The 14,519-nt window shown below is 50.5% G+C and overlaps 3 protein-coding genes across 3 annotated transcripts; 2 read left to right on the top strand and 1 right to left on the bottom strand.

The window, feature by feature from the left end:
* Window positions 1–1,578: 1,578 nt before the first annotated feature.
* N7496_010476 (serine/threonine-protein kinase) lies at window positions 1,579–4,444 on the bottom strand (the record flags this gene model as incomplete). Its single annotated transcript, XM_056703389.1, has 5 exons — window positions 1,579–2,835; window positions 2,900–3,037; window positions 3,093–4,127; window positions 4,201–4,270; window positions 4,344–4,444. The coding sequence occupies 5 exons, from the start codon at window positions 4,442–4,444 to the stop codon at window positions 1,579–1,581; spliced, it is 2,601 nt and encodes an 866-aa protein (XP_056552389.1).
* A 431-nt stretch (window positions 4,445–4,875) lies between these two features.
* On the top strand, window positions 4,876–5,619 carry N7496_010475 (TRAPP subunit BET5; the record flags this gene model as incomplete). The annotated part of the gene is made up of 5 exons (XM_056703388.1): window positions 4,876–4,912; window positions 4,972–5,173; window positions 5,236–5,381; window positions 5,445–5,533; window positions 5,599–5,619. 5 exons carry the CDS (start codon window positions 4,876–4,878, stop codon window positions 5,617–5,619), a joined length of 495 nt encoding a protein of 164 aa, XP_056552388.1.
* Window positions 5,620–12,533: 6,914 nt separating this feature from the next.
* N7496_010474 (serine/threonine protein kinase SAT4) lies at window positions 12,534–14,195 on the top strand (the record flags this gene model as incomplete). Its single annotated transcript, XM_056703387.1, has 1 exon — window positions 12,534–14,195. One exon carries the CDS (start codon window positions 12,534–12,536, stop codon window positions 14,193–14,195), a length of 1,662 nt encoding a protein of 553 aa, XP_056552387.1.
* Window positions 14,196–14,519: the final 324 nt, after the last annotated feature.

Genomic DNA, 14,519 nt, shown 5'->3' with positions numbered 1-14,519 from the left:
AATTTCTTTACCGAGTTCAAACTCATCTTATGAACCAATGCTTTATGTTCAATGTTCAATTGACGTTAAACGTTAAACTGTCTTGTCTTCTGTTTTGTATTGATTGTTTTACTTGATCAGCCTTGCTTTGCTCTATCTCTTACAATGCTTCTTCTACTCTTCCATGTGCCGTGCTTCTTTTCTTCTTTCTGTCTGTCTGCCCTGTGTCTCCCATGACGTGCCATGACATACACTCCCTCGATCACGACGTCTCCAGTACCAACTCCAGCAACATGGCGACAGCAACCCTTCTTCCGCGCGGTCTACTTTGTTTCTCTCTCCTTCTACGATGGACCTCCTTTTTCACCGTCTTCATTATACATGATCTGGCGTGCCTTTGTATTATTTAATACCCCCATTCCTTCCAGACGTCCTTCGTCCGCAGATGAACCGACCTGTCTTCGACGCCATTGCTATTGCTTTGCTCTGCTTTGCTTTCCTTTCTACGAGACACGACACGTCTCAACCATTACTTACGACTTCTCGCCTGTCATGTAACACAGGTACAATGATGACCTGACCGCGCACCAGATCAGCCCTTTTTTGCACCTTTTTTCTGATTGTCCATGTTTCGTTGATTCTTCTTCTACTACTTCTTTACTGTGTTATGACGCATGTAAGATTATGGATTGCTTTATAATGTACAGCGCTTAATTAGTCTTCCGTCTCTGCCTCTGTCTCTGCCTAGGTCTGTCTGGGCTGTGGATTACTTCGCTATCTACTCTTTGCTTCTATGTTTTTCTTTCGGGTAGTATACATAGCAGCCACGCCTCTTTCTACTCGTTGGTTGATCTTATAGATATGCGCATGAAGACTCCAGCTCGTTACTCTACCCAGCGTAAAAGCATCAATATCGCGTGCCATGAAGTACACGTATTACATAAAGAGCGCATACGATTTACTTACAACCCATCTACTTGCCACCAGTACTGGACCTACCTGTCTACCAAGCATCTTCCCTGTCACCCCACACCAAACCATACAACAACCACAGTCCACCCTACACCGTAACTCCAGCCCTGTCATGTGTCATGTAGATCTAAATTGAGGGGCAGACGTATTGTGTAACCATCCCGCATGTCCCATATGCAACGGGCAATTCCCGAGATTTTGATCACTGCACTGGGACTTTTTCACTAGGTTGGACACATCACCTCAAATAAGGGACAAGGGAAAATTAGGAGGTTTGAAAGGTTGTATGTAGGTATATTTTTTGTTGGAAATAGACTGAGTGAATCTCTCATAGTTGTCAAGACTATATTTCTTTGTGGTAGTGCGCACATGCGCTTGAGAGTGAACTTCAAGGTCAGGGTTCTGTCATATGCAAGGCGATGAAAGTTATGGAACCGCCGGTATGAGGACAACAAGGGAAATGCTAAGTAACGATGTGCGACCTGATATAAAAAGCGGAGAACGAGGTGCTAGCCTTGTCTGCTATTCATATATGTCCTTTCCTCGACCCATCTTCTCTTCACGACTGACACACTCCTCTATTTACACAACCCCCGCGGCCTTCCCTCCGACACAGCAAATCTCTTGTTACTCCTCATTCTTGTCACGAACACGAGCGAGAAGTCGACGCAGTTGCGTGGTTGAGTCTTCTGCACTGGTGTTCGGGTCCGAAGCTGGAACGCCAGTTGCTTCCAAGGACGATGCTTCGGGGCCAGGAATCGACTGTGACGAGAGCGATGAGGAGGGAGGATGGGATTGTCTGCGCTCACGGGGAGGGCTCTGCTGACTTTCCGTAGATTCTTGCCCCGGATTCGACCCCTCCACCGCTGAAGCATCCATTTCGTTCTGCTCGGCCTCCCTCTTCTGCTCCATCTGATTTCGCAACAAGCTCACCGCCGCCCCAAACGCCGTCGCGGACCTGCCAGCCGACGCAAAGGGTTTCCTATTGCCCATTTGCACATCGAGAACTTCATCCTTGACAAATTTCATCACCTCGTGCTTGCCCTCAACGCGACGCGTTAGATACACCTTGGGACTGACGCCGGCGCCAGGGAAGGTGGAGGTATTGGACTTGATGCGCTCGAGTTCCTTACGGTATGCCGTTTCGTAAATGTCAAACTCTGCTGCACCGGGGGATTCACTGACGATTTGCATCGGCTCGTCGGACATGGCTGCATCCAAGGCAGAATCCATTCCGTCCTCGGTGCTGTCGGGCTCGGCGAAGATGGGCGTTGGATCACTGCCAATATTGAACTCGCTGGGTTCCTGAGGTGACATGCCGGTGTAGGTCGAAGGACCAATGAAGAGATAAGGGAAGTCCTCTTCAAGCGGATCCCGTGCATGGCCTCTCGTCCCCTCGACGCTGCGCTTGGTGGTTGCAGAGCTAGCTCGCGAGAGTGCGGGATGAGGCGATGCCGACTGAGAATGGATCCCAGTCGCATCTACTTTTCCAATTGACCTCCCACTCCGTATTGAGCCAGAGTCCTTTCGCTCTGGAGGCTCAAAGGCGCCTCTAGATCGTCCACTGCTGGTTGTACTATCGTCTGCACCAGACGCAACGCTCAATGGAGTGGTTGCAAAGTGTCTCTCTGCTGGTTCGTCTCGACCACGCCCTGCCAGCATAGGGTGCCGCCCAAATGCCTTCCTGATGCCACCAGTGAAGATATGACGACCAGCACGCTCGGCGTTGGGATCCAGCCCAATGGTCGGGAAATCATCGCTCTCGTCCATTTCCATAGGGGGTGCCACAAAGTGAGCATCATGCTCACTACCCAAAATACTTTGCATGGCTGATCCTGCTTTAGACGGATCTACTAACCGCTTGAAGCTCTTGACTGCTTTCATCTGCAACCGTCCATAATTAGCATGAAATTCTGTAAGTTGTCAATTCTGGGTATCGAGTACATACCACTGTTAACAAATGACCCATGTTCTTGGTGATAGCTAGGTTCAGTTCTTCCTCCGTGGGTGGCTCGATGAGCTGTGCTGTGTTGTCTTCATAGGAGAGCAGAGGATCAGCCCCATTGGCGGTTACCCAAGGGTGTTCCTAATCGCACAATGTCAGTGAATCCTCAACATCTCGCCAGCTCTCTCACACTCACCCTCAAGTCGCGCATTTTGATACGCTTCGCCGGGTCCTTTTCCAGAATACGAGTCATCATATCCTTGAAATTATCATCCTGCTCATCCTCAAAGTCTACCGAATCGCTCCGAATGCTTTCATACAGCTCGAATATACTCTGCTGCTCGAATGGAAGCTTGCCATATCTCAGACAATATAGGGTAACTCCCATCGACCAAATATCCGCTGCCTTGCCAGAGACATCACCATGCTTTACTACACACAGCTCGGGCGGGAGGAAAGCCGGAGATCCAGCTGACTTGGCAGTGAACATGTCCGAGTCCTTTTCAAACATCTCCGAAACACCAAAATCAACCACTTTCAGCACGTCGTCATTGGTCACGAGACAATTGTCGGGCTTGATGTCTCGATGGACGATCCCTTGCGCATGAAGGTACTCAATCCCCAGAATCAGATCACGAAACCAGCAGCGGCAGTGCTCGTCATCGTATGGATCGGCTCGTTCTTCCAAGCCAACCTTCATAACCACACCTTTCTTGCACATCTCCATGACCATATAAAGTGAATCTTCAGTCGGATCATCCAGCACTTCGATCAGTGAGACCAGGTTGTTGTGATTCAGTTTCTTCATAATCGCAATCTCCTCCTTGATCAGATAAAGCGGATTTTTGGCGTTCTCATCGTCGTCTTGAGAGGGATGGCGATGCAAGGGCGAATTGAATCCCGTACCGGGTCGTTGAGGTCCACGCGGTCGGCGTAATAGGTGTGACTGTGCACGTTTTCTGAGTCGGGATTTGGAGAATTCTTTCACTGCCTGGTAATGAGCTTCTGTCAGTACCATGCCCTCATTCTCGTCCTGCCTCGTCTCAATGCCCTCAATGGCTATTCCAGGGCGCTTCCATACATATTCATTGCCAAACTGATCAGCAGCCAAGTGGACGGCGCCAAAGGAGCCTCGTCCAATCTCCTGCTTGATGATATATTGGTTGATACGGTGCTCTGCCGTGCCGTCGTCTTGGCTCGTCCTATACTCGGAGCGGGCGTCCAGTGTTTCCTATGCGCCCATGAGACACGAATCAGTCTCTCGCCGGAATCTCTCGCGCGCGCGGTACAAAACGTCTACCAACCTTCACCGGACGCCGAGCTCGGGGGTTTCGTTGGCGGTGTCTTTGAAGACTATCGAAGGATCCAGATGTACTGAAAATGAGGAGATAGGAATACCCGTTAGCTATTCGCCCAAACTATGCCTCGGACCTCAGGGAAAGCTTACGTGACTCGAGATGGGGGCGGCGGTATACCCGCCCCCTCGAGAGAGTCAATCGAGGGCGCCGCAGAGACATCGGACAGAGGAGTCCCAACGGTGTCGTCCATTGAAACGAGGTACTGGGTGAAGTAGAGAAGAAATGCTTCTCCCTCGGCAGGTTGGGTTACGCCTAGGTAGGTGTGTGGGGTAGCGAGGGTCGAGGAAGGTGAGAGCGGGGGGAGAACAGCAGATAACGGGCAAAATGCAGGCTGTCAGCCTTACGAGGCGAATAGAAGAAGCTTTTTGGTTCTTCCTGCAATGAAGATCAACCAGAAAAGACCAAGAAAAATAATCAGGATTTCCAAAATTAGCAAATAAAAAATTAGACCCTTTGGGGGGTTTCTCCTCAGGGACTGGACTGTCCAGGCAACGGCTTTTCTCCATATCAGATACAAAATGATTAGGTTATCGATACCGCCCGCTCACCGCCCTCCTCCCCTGAACATCAACAAATCACACCTTCCATTAAGCTTTCCACCCCATAGTTGAACTTCCAGCAATGACTGTCTACTCGTTCTATATCTTTGACCGCCACGGTAAGTTGATTTTCAAGATAGTGGGATCCACTTGGCTGACTTTTACCTCCCTCTGACAGCGGAATGTATCTACAAACGCCGCTGGCTGCCGCGCCCGGCGTCGATCGTGGGGAAATCATCACGCAACGAGAGCCCAGCTCAGTCTGGCCCCGCAGGAACTGGCCAGACGATGCGCGCTACGGACGATGACTCGAAATTGGTGTTTGGTACGGTGTTTTCGCTGCGGAATATGGTCCGCAAGTTGGGTGGTGATGAGGACAAGTGGGACTCTCCAATGGACACCTCGGATTACCGTGAGACTAATGCTTGGACCTCTCATCTAGCTTCGTGTCCTTCAACACCAGTCAATATAAGCTGCACTACTACGAGACGCCGACCAATATCAAGTTCGTGATGTTGACGGATACTAAGAGCCCCAGCATGCGCATTGCTCTACAACAGATCTACATCAACCTCTACGTGGAATACGGTTCGTCCTGGCCCAGGAGATAAACATGGATCAACTACTGACCTTGCCTGTCATATACAATAGTTGTCAAGAACCCCTTATCTCCCGCTGAACACCCGGGCGGCGTAGGCGTCAACAACGAGCTCTTCGAGGAGTCACTAGAGCAGTTCGTGGTACGTTGTCCACAGACGAGGCGTCCCCGCCCCCTTTGTTATTGACTCATTTTCTGATATGGTAGCAGACCCGTGTTCTATCTTGATTCGGAGTACCCTTTCTACCAGCCAATTGGTACCGTCAGCATTGCCACTCGGGCTGGAGCTGGACATTGAGAAGCTCTCCCACAGCCGGCCGGGTTTCCTAAACCCAGCAAACCTCCACACATCACGTCCAAGAAGCCTGAAATGGAGGAAACGGAGAGACAAGCTGTAACACACCGCAATCTCTTCCCTCCCACCGCCCTGCACACCCAACCAGCCCCCTATACCGCCTTTTTCAGGACAGATTAAGGCGCCAGTCAATGTGGCAGATATCCCACGTGGCGGGGCACCGGCACTGGATAAGCGGGCTCTCGGGCACATCCATCCCTGCACATAGTGCTCTCCACTATCAGTCAGGAACAAGAACCGACGTCGCAATTGAGAGCGGGTGAACCCGGATAGTTGGAGGTCAGGGCAGCAATTTCGGCATTAACAAGCTTCTCACGTCATTGCATATCAAATAGCGTGTTTGAATAGAATCCCGAGAAGACCATCTGTGATGCCGTCATACCACAGTGCAATGTTCTCCTTGTCCGGTTCCTTGTCTCTTACAGTCCATCCGTACCACTCGTATCAACGCGATCGTCAGACTAGGGTAGGTTGTAAGTGAGACAAAGCCACATTTTCTGGAGAGAATTCATTACGTGACCCTGCCAAGGACAGACCAACTCGGATGTCTTGGGTTCCCTCTGCCGTGGCTCATGCATGTCCCGCCGTGTCCGTAGGTATCAGAGACAAACACAAGTGCATGGCCTTCCAGGAAAGCTCGGTGAGATCAAACAGTCTATTTCAGTCAGACCTAGCAATTCAATTGGAAGATCACATCCACAAGACTTCTCAATTGATACTATACAACTGTATTTTAGTATCTTCCATAAATACAACCCTGAACTCCCGACTACCCGCATACAAACCATATATCATATGAAAACCACAAATTAAACGTGCACAGGACCGGCCCGAACCACTACCCACGAGCATTTATCCACCCCATCCCGATCCAAGTCCATATAGGAAGACACCACTCCGGCACACATTCGCCACTGACACAGAGAATTGGCATTGTACGGGGCTCTAGCTACCCCAACCCACAAAAGATCTCCGCGGCGTAGTGGATTCCTTCTCCATCATTGCTTTACAAGGCTAGACAGCCGACCCTCGCCAAGACTGGGCGCTATGCGGTGCATCCTGGTGCAGGGCATGGACCGCTGGTTCAATGCACGATGCAGAGTTGGGCTATAGCTTGGCCTGATATAGGGATGCCATATACCTGAGGTTGGGCGTGAGGTTTGGGGGAACGGAGAGGCCGGTAGGTAGAAAGAATACGATTTTGTATGTACTTAGGATATCATTACTCTGTGGTGTCTATGGAGGACGGCATTGATTGTATACAGAGGGTAAAGGGAGTTTGTGTTGGGTTGCGCCGGTACAGAGGTACACATATCAACTATAGATACAGTACCTACCACCGCGTCCAAACATACCAATCAGCACTGCACCAGCCACTCCAGCATAAGCATCCAAGCTCCCTGCAGATGCCGAAGCTCAGCTCGGCCACAGCTTATCTCAAGCTCGTCCTTGGATAGCTCCCACAGTCTTGGCTTGTACAACCCTCCCTAGAACAGAATCTCCCAATAATAGACAGTAAACTAAAGACACTGTGTTCTACGACTTGATCTGACAAATAGCCACCGAATCTCACACACGCAAGCAGGATAATCCAGAGGGCAAGTGTGTCCCGGAATACTCATCCCCGATGTGTAAAATGGCGGTCAGCAAGGACACGGTTGGACTCGGCCGCTCCGTGTGTCCAGTGGGAGGCTTTATTTTGGGGATGATTTCCCCCTCTCGAACCTAGTGCGGAGGACCCGAGTACTTTGTACATGCTACGTCGCGCATTGTAGTCGGTATATTCGTGTGGTGAGCAAGTATTGGCGTAGAGTTAACGTTCCCGTCTGTGCTCGTGGCACTGGGTGGCTCGCGCTTGGATGGTGGATAGTGGGGTAAGCGTTTTGCTATGTGGTTAAGAGGGGGCGGAGAGGAAGACACAGATAGAGGGACTTGTCTGGACGGGATCTAGAGGTTGACAGGACGAGCGGGCCTATGGAGTAGTACTTGGGATGTGCGAAGACCTACCATATCAGACTAGGTACAGGAGCCCTGCTGATGGTAGGATGCTTTGTATTCTATCCCGTTTTCTTTTCGCAAGAAACAGAAACAGAAACAGGTAAATGTACACCGTACAGGTATAGAATCAGAATACGCATACACTCATACTCGGTATATGAAACTGGTATCGAGCACTTTACACTTGACTTGTTTACTATACTCCGTACATCGAAGCCAAGAACTTCCAAGCTGCGACAGCAGCAAACACAGATAAAAAGAAAAGAAAACGTTCCATCAACAAAAGCAAAAGCAAAAGCAAATCTGCATCGCATCTGCATGGCACACGATATCGCATGTACATGCCAATATGGAGTATTAATAATCAGATCATGGCAAGCCCCCTCCTCAACGCTCGTAAGTGCTGATTGGCGAGGAACAAATGCCTCGTAGTTTAATTGCAATGAAGAACGGAGATGTCGAGGATGTTGTTCAACAATTCAACGGAACACACTGTCACTCGAATATGTTGTATGGCTAACAAGGCTTCATTTCTTTTTTCTTCTCGTGTATGTGGTCGTCCTCTTTCGTGTGTGTTTTCAGTTATCCTCTTTGAGGGGGTTTCTCTTCTCGTTTACCCTTTTGGCGCATGTGCTCCGGTTGGGAAACCATGGGTCTGAGGATGCCGAGGTTGCCCCGGATTAATGTTGCTGTGGCTTGTTCTGCCAATTTTGATTGTGCGATAGTAATCACAACTATCTAAAGTGGACTCTATAATTTATTTTGAAACGCAGAGAAAACCCTCGCTAGTGATGGCCTTATTTGAAACGTTCATGTCTACATCGATCGTGCGGGCAAAAAACTACGGGCTTAACCCGCCGACCAAATCCACGAGTCAGACGACAATAATCCGGGGTAATCTGTGTGCCGTCTCAGGTCGGAAGTTTAAACCGGCATGCGACGAGCTTGCCCTAGTACGGGGTACGCTCAGTTAACTAGTGATGTGCGTACGTTCTTTGGTCGAGTTACTCCCCGCGAGGGAATCTCCTCCCCACCAGTCACTGATCATACTGTGTACTGCCCCCTCATAGTAGATGTAGGAAATATGAAACAGGCTCCAAGCTTCTGTTTTATAGGCTGGCCAACTATACTTTACCTGGTAGCCTATGATCTTGGTAGATCTTACCTCCTTCCCGAACAAGGCCATACGCACCGCTACACCCCCAAATATACAGTGCCAACTACGTTATTATTCAATCTGATCGCCGCAACAACTCTCTACCAGCCAAAGAACCACACAGCGTCCGTCCCACTGACGCCGTCCGCGGCCGATCACCAACGAAGAACCGGGGATAACCACCATGCACATCTCCCCATGGGGCCAGTCAACTCCCAGCGCGGGAGAGGAATCCCCATCATGCCTCTGTGATAAACTCACGCCAAAGCTTACGCTAGCAAAGGACTCGCATTGATATACGAGGTCGTAGCTAGCGGGAGGAACCGTGTTCAGCCCATCTAGCGTCATCCAAGCCAGATGACGGCATTCTCGAGGGGGTTGATGCGGGAATGAATGGGCTGATAAAATGCTGACCAGTAGTTATCGAGCATTGCGTCGGCGGAAGAACTCAGCTGGGCGCGGAGAGCGGGAGGTCATGACCGTTCTGTAGGTATGACTATGACTATGACCTTTTTGCTTTGTTACTCTTTTTCTTTTTTAAGATGTTATACTTTCTTGTGACAGTGCCAAGGAGTGCATTGTCCGATGTCGATGTCGAGTTGAGTTGGCAGATTGACTATATCGTTAATATTGTAGTAGTAGCAGTAGTAGTTGTGTCATCGCGTTGAGGGATATAGGGGAGCCTATCAGGGTTAATAGGAATTGGGGAGGGTATGCGCGGCCGGTGGTCGAGGGGTTCTTCGCATGAGCTTCACCGTCTCTTTTGCGGCGTGATTTGTTTTCCGGGGTGGGGTCGGCATTTTGATGGCGGGTAAGAATTAGTTGGAGTGTAGTTGGCCTTTTAGCTAGGTGCTCTGTTTTGTACATGGTTGGCTGTGATTAGCCCTGTGTTAGACTGTTAGATATCCACACTAACTACATACCAATTTGAGAATAGAAGCGTCCTACAGATGGAACAGCGCGTTGTCAAATATCCACTGTTCGTTGTCGTTTCGCCGACACGCTATCTCTACTATACCGAGTAGCACTAGGGCACTTCCGCGGATGCACAAGCCGAGGGAATCATAGTAGCGGGGCCGTCTATCGACAAACTTCATTCACATACAGTAAACACTAAAACAGCCAAATTGAACATGACCCCCTATCATGCGTTATCTCGCAAAGGTTCACGCCTGATCTACACTCTTCTCGCAGGTGGACAGTGATGTCGGGCTCCACCAAGCCATGATTATCAAGATCATCATCATCCACCAGCCCCTCGTTCACGGTTCATCATCATCATCATCGGCATCCACATCGGGTACCCCTCAAAGGACGGAGGACAAGTGGCCATGCTAGCGCCACACGACGCACCCAGCGCATCGGCTCTTACTGCTGGTGCGGGGCCACGATCGAATCATAATGGGGGCTACTCAACAAAGCAGACGACGTGCACAGCCTCACTCGCATCGGGGCCATGCGCTCGGCGGATGAACGTGGCGGAAGTATAATACTGACCTAGGTTAGAGACGGGGGGGGGGGGGGGGGGATTCTGACATCTGGAATAACTAATGCGTCCAATCGTTTCTAGGATTGACGACGTCATTGGGGTGGTGGAAGGGGAGGGGAACAGGACAGGATCAGGAACAGAATAATGCCCTCATCTTTAACTGGGTCGACACTGGACAACTCATGGACTTGTCCTACATTGACCACTGGACCAGTCAGACTCAGTTATCAGGACCAGTTGGACCGAAACGGGGGGGGGGGGGGGGGGGGGGGGGACGTCATCAGGGGATCGTCCTGTAATTTCGGAATGGGTCTGCGCAGTGCTTAATCTTTCTAAGCTACGGGCCACGGAAAGGGAACAGACCCAGCGTCGGTACCAGGGATCTTCCGGTAAGAATCGAGGTCCATACGAAAGGACTCGGTAGCGATCAACTAGTTATGACTATGCCTATGCAAAGCTATGTCACCATTGGAGTCGGACATAACTAACAATGGTGAGAATAGATGCTTATTACAGGAAGATTAAATCACTCACTAGAAGATAGTAGTCTCCATAATGCTAAGTGTACTCCGTAGTCGGGACTCCGTACCACGCAACTACTGTACAGTATGGGGCCCTCGGGAGCCGGATGTCGTCGTTCGTGTGTTAGTTACCTGGTTTTACCTTTTTTATTGCTGGTCCCGTCTCCAGTGTTTGTAGCGTGCCTAGTTACGGGGCCCCCCTCTTTGCTCCTCGTTTGGTGATTTTCTGGAGTGGATGGATATTTCCATTGTGCCCGCACCACTAGGGCAGGAGGGCATGCGCCACTCGGTAACGAGGAAATGAGGAATGTTACCGGACAAAGTACGGAGTGGAGTGACTACGGAGAAGGACAATGGATAGGAATAGGTAATTAGGTATACTTGGGACTGGAAGAAAGAACAGTTAGAGGTATAGTATTAGCAAATGTGAAAGGAAACCCTATATATTGTAATTATATTATTATTGTATAGAATTATTATTAGTCGTAATATTAATATCATCCAATTCCATCTTCTCATCATCATCATTGCATGATCAGCACCTACTGTAAGTAGTATGCTGTGGCTTTGGAGTTGCCCGCCTCACAGAATCCCCTAGAACAATGCCCGTGGCAATTAACTAAGATGAGATATCAGGGACTGGGCAAATGGCTGAAAGCTGAAAGAGTAAGAAAGCTGACAATTAATAATCCCAAGTCTTTCGAGGCAGTGGGAATCCGGGTACGGAGGACGGAGTACGGGGAGTGTATCCTGACTGTAAAGACGGTGTGGTAAGTAATCTATTACCATGGCCATACACGTTACCGGTCATCTCTGGCCGTGTCCACATTTCTCTCGGACCGTTTGACTGTACCACCCTTTTGCAGTGTCGGTTTGTACCGAGTACTCCGTCAATCTACTTCTTTGTCAAAGCACTCGATGTACTCTGTACTCCCCGTATTCATTTTTCTTGCTCTCCTCAGCCTTAATAATCCCACCAGAAAATTCCATCACTCCTCGGGACAACTCCCCTCCCCGTAAATTACTACTCTACTCTTTCCCCCCCCCCATACGAACTTCGTTTCCCCGTGGTATTTCAACCCTCCCCTGCTCCTCCCGTAGTATCGCCAATTTTTATCCCTCTCATCTGCCACTTCTCCCTCTTCTTTTCATTTTTTTTTTCTTTTACCTCGTGCAGTATATATTATATCAGACATAACCCCTCGGGGCGTATGCTCTTGAATTTACTGCTCCGTATATGATCTGATTTCTTCTTTGCCCTTGACCCGTACTTAGCGTACCCAATTTCCATTTGATCTCGCCTCACATTTCGGCTGCTTGCGAAGTCGCTGTCGTCACCTTGTACACACCTCGCTGCCTCAGGCAACGACCGGCCACCACACACCACTTTTTTTCGCCGTCGGACCTCAACCTCACCTCGTCTCTTTCAAACAAGAAATCAGCGAGTTCTTACGAGCGCATCGGTTGCACTTCCGCAGCTTTTGGCTTCGTGCGAGCGTAGCTCGCCTTCTCCTTCTCACCTCCAACCGGAGAATCGACTGAATCTTCTATTCCCTCCGGTCTCGCTCTCGCGATCATCCTCCTCCTCTCCTTCCCCTCCCCCCCCCAAAAGATCCACCGCACATGACTCCGCTTTCTCCCTCACCTGTCCCGTCCGCAGTCTCCTCAGCCGCAACTTCTCAATATTCACATGACCCCCGGGATGGAGACCCTTCGGTAACACGAGCCCTGGCGGGCATGAACCTGTCCGCGTCGAACGGGGACATGCTCCCTCCGCCGTCCTCACCGGCCACGAAACCTACTACCAAAGGCAACATGGCCTCTCGCATTTCTCGCATGTTCTCGAGCTCGGGGAAACAAACCCCGACTCGAGACCACGACGTTACCCACCGCGAGCTCTCCGATAGCAGTATGGAGAGCGTTCAGCCACTTAACGGCATCCAAAAGCCAAACTCAAAGGCTTCGTCTCGCGCAAACTCAAGACCCCCCTCTCGCGCCCCTTCCCGACAACCCTCGCTCAAAAGTGAGCCCGTCGACAATACGAAGAAGAAGCCGGCCAACTCCAAAGACCAGAAGGATGGTGCCCCGCCCCACAAGCGCTTCGAGGTCCTTCCCGAGGGCACCGGCACTCACAACCATCACCTTCGAAGCGCCCGACGACAGGAGAAACTCACCGACCTCCTCCGAGACATGCTAGGCGGTGGAAGGAAAAAGGGTGACGACCAGGCTGATGAGCAGCAGTTGTCCCTAATGTCGACCTGGATCGACCAATTCAAAAACGAGCGCGATAAGCTGGCCGCCGATAAGAAGGGTGGACCCAACGCGACCGCGTCCCTGGTGGACAAATATGGCAAATGCCAGGAAATTGTTGGCCGTGGTGCCTTCGGTATCGTCCGTATCTCCCACAAGGTGGATCCCACAGACTCCAAGTGTGAGCAACTCTATGCCGTCAAGGAGTTCCGCCGCCGACCCCAGGAGACGGCCAAGAGGTATCAAAAACGATTGACCTCTGAGTTCTGTATCTCCTCCTCCCTTCGCCACCCTAACGTCATTCACACCCTCGATCTGCTGCAAGATGCCAAGGGCGATTACTGCGAGGTCATGGAATATTGTGCTGGTGGTGACCTCTACACCCTTGTCCTGGCAGCCGGCAAACTCGAAGTCGCCGAGGCAGACTGCTTCTTCAAACAATTGATGCGTGGCGTCGAGTACATGCACGAAATGGGTGTCGCCCACCGCGACTTGAAACCCGAAAATCTGCTGCTTACCACCCACGGTGCCCTGAAGATTACCGATTTCGGCAACGGCGAGTGCTTCCGGATGGCTTGGGAAAAGGAAGCACACATGACCGCCGGTCTCTGCGGATCTGCACCATACATCGCCCCAGAGGAATACATCGAGAAGGAATTTGACCCCCGCGCCGTGGATCTGTGGGCCACCGGCGTGATCTATATGGCAATGCGAACAGGTCGCCATCTCTGGCGTGTGGCGCGCAAGGACGAAGATGAGTTCTACCAGCGGTATTTGGAGGGCCGGAAACACGAAGATGGATATGCGCCAATTGAGACGCTGCATCGGGTAAGCACTACTACTGCCGCTGCAGGTCATTCATGCAATGCAGGACATCAGACTGACTCCACATGTACTTTCCAGGCCCGTTGCCGCAACGTGATCTACTCTATTCTGGATCCGAACCCATCTCGCCGAATCAATGCTTCTCAAGTCCTCAAGTCTGAATGGGTCCGACAGATTAAGTTGTGCAAGGCCGGCGAGGAAGGATTTTGATCCATCGGCCTGCACTTGACTCGGTGGGATAACGAACAAACGGCAAGAAAAACAGCATTGCCATGTTAATTCCACTTGGAGATTACGAGGATCGAAGCAAAAAATGCCAAAGTAGAACTAGGACAGGTTGAGAATTGTTCCAATCCAACCTGTCTTTGTGTTTTTCTTTTTCTTCGTTCCCCCCTTATTCCTGTATCCCTGTGATAAAATGAAGGAAGGCTATTTGGATTTGTCTTTCTTTCATGAATATTTCTCATTTGCCTCTTTTTTCTTATGGAAGACCACGGAGGGAGGAACTCTGAACCTTTTACTATACTCCTGATA

This window comes from Penicillium cataractarum (genome assembly GCF_028827025.1).
Source record: "Penicillium cataractarum strain IBT 29864 chromosome Unknown utg000008l, whole genome shotgun sequence".
In the NCBI taxonomy this organism is placed as follows: domain Eukaryota; kingdom Fungi; phylum Ascomycota; class Eurotiomycetes; order Eurotiales; family Aspergillaceae; genus Penicillium; species Penicillium cataractarum.
This window is presented reverse-complemented; position numbering and strand designations above follow the sequence as displayed.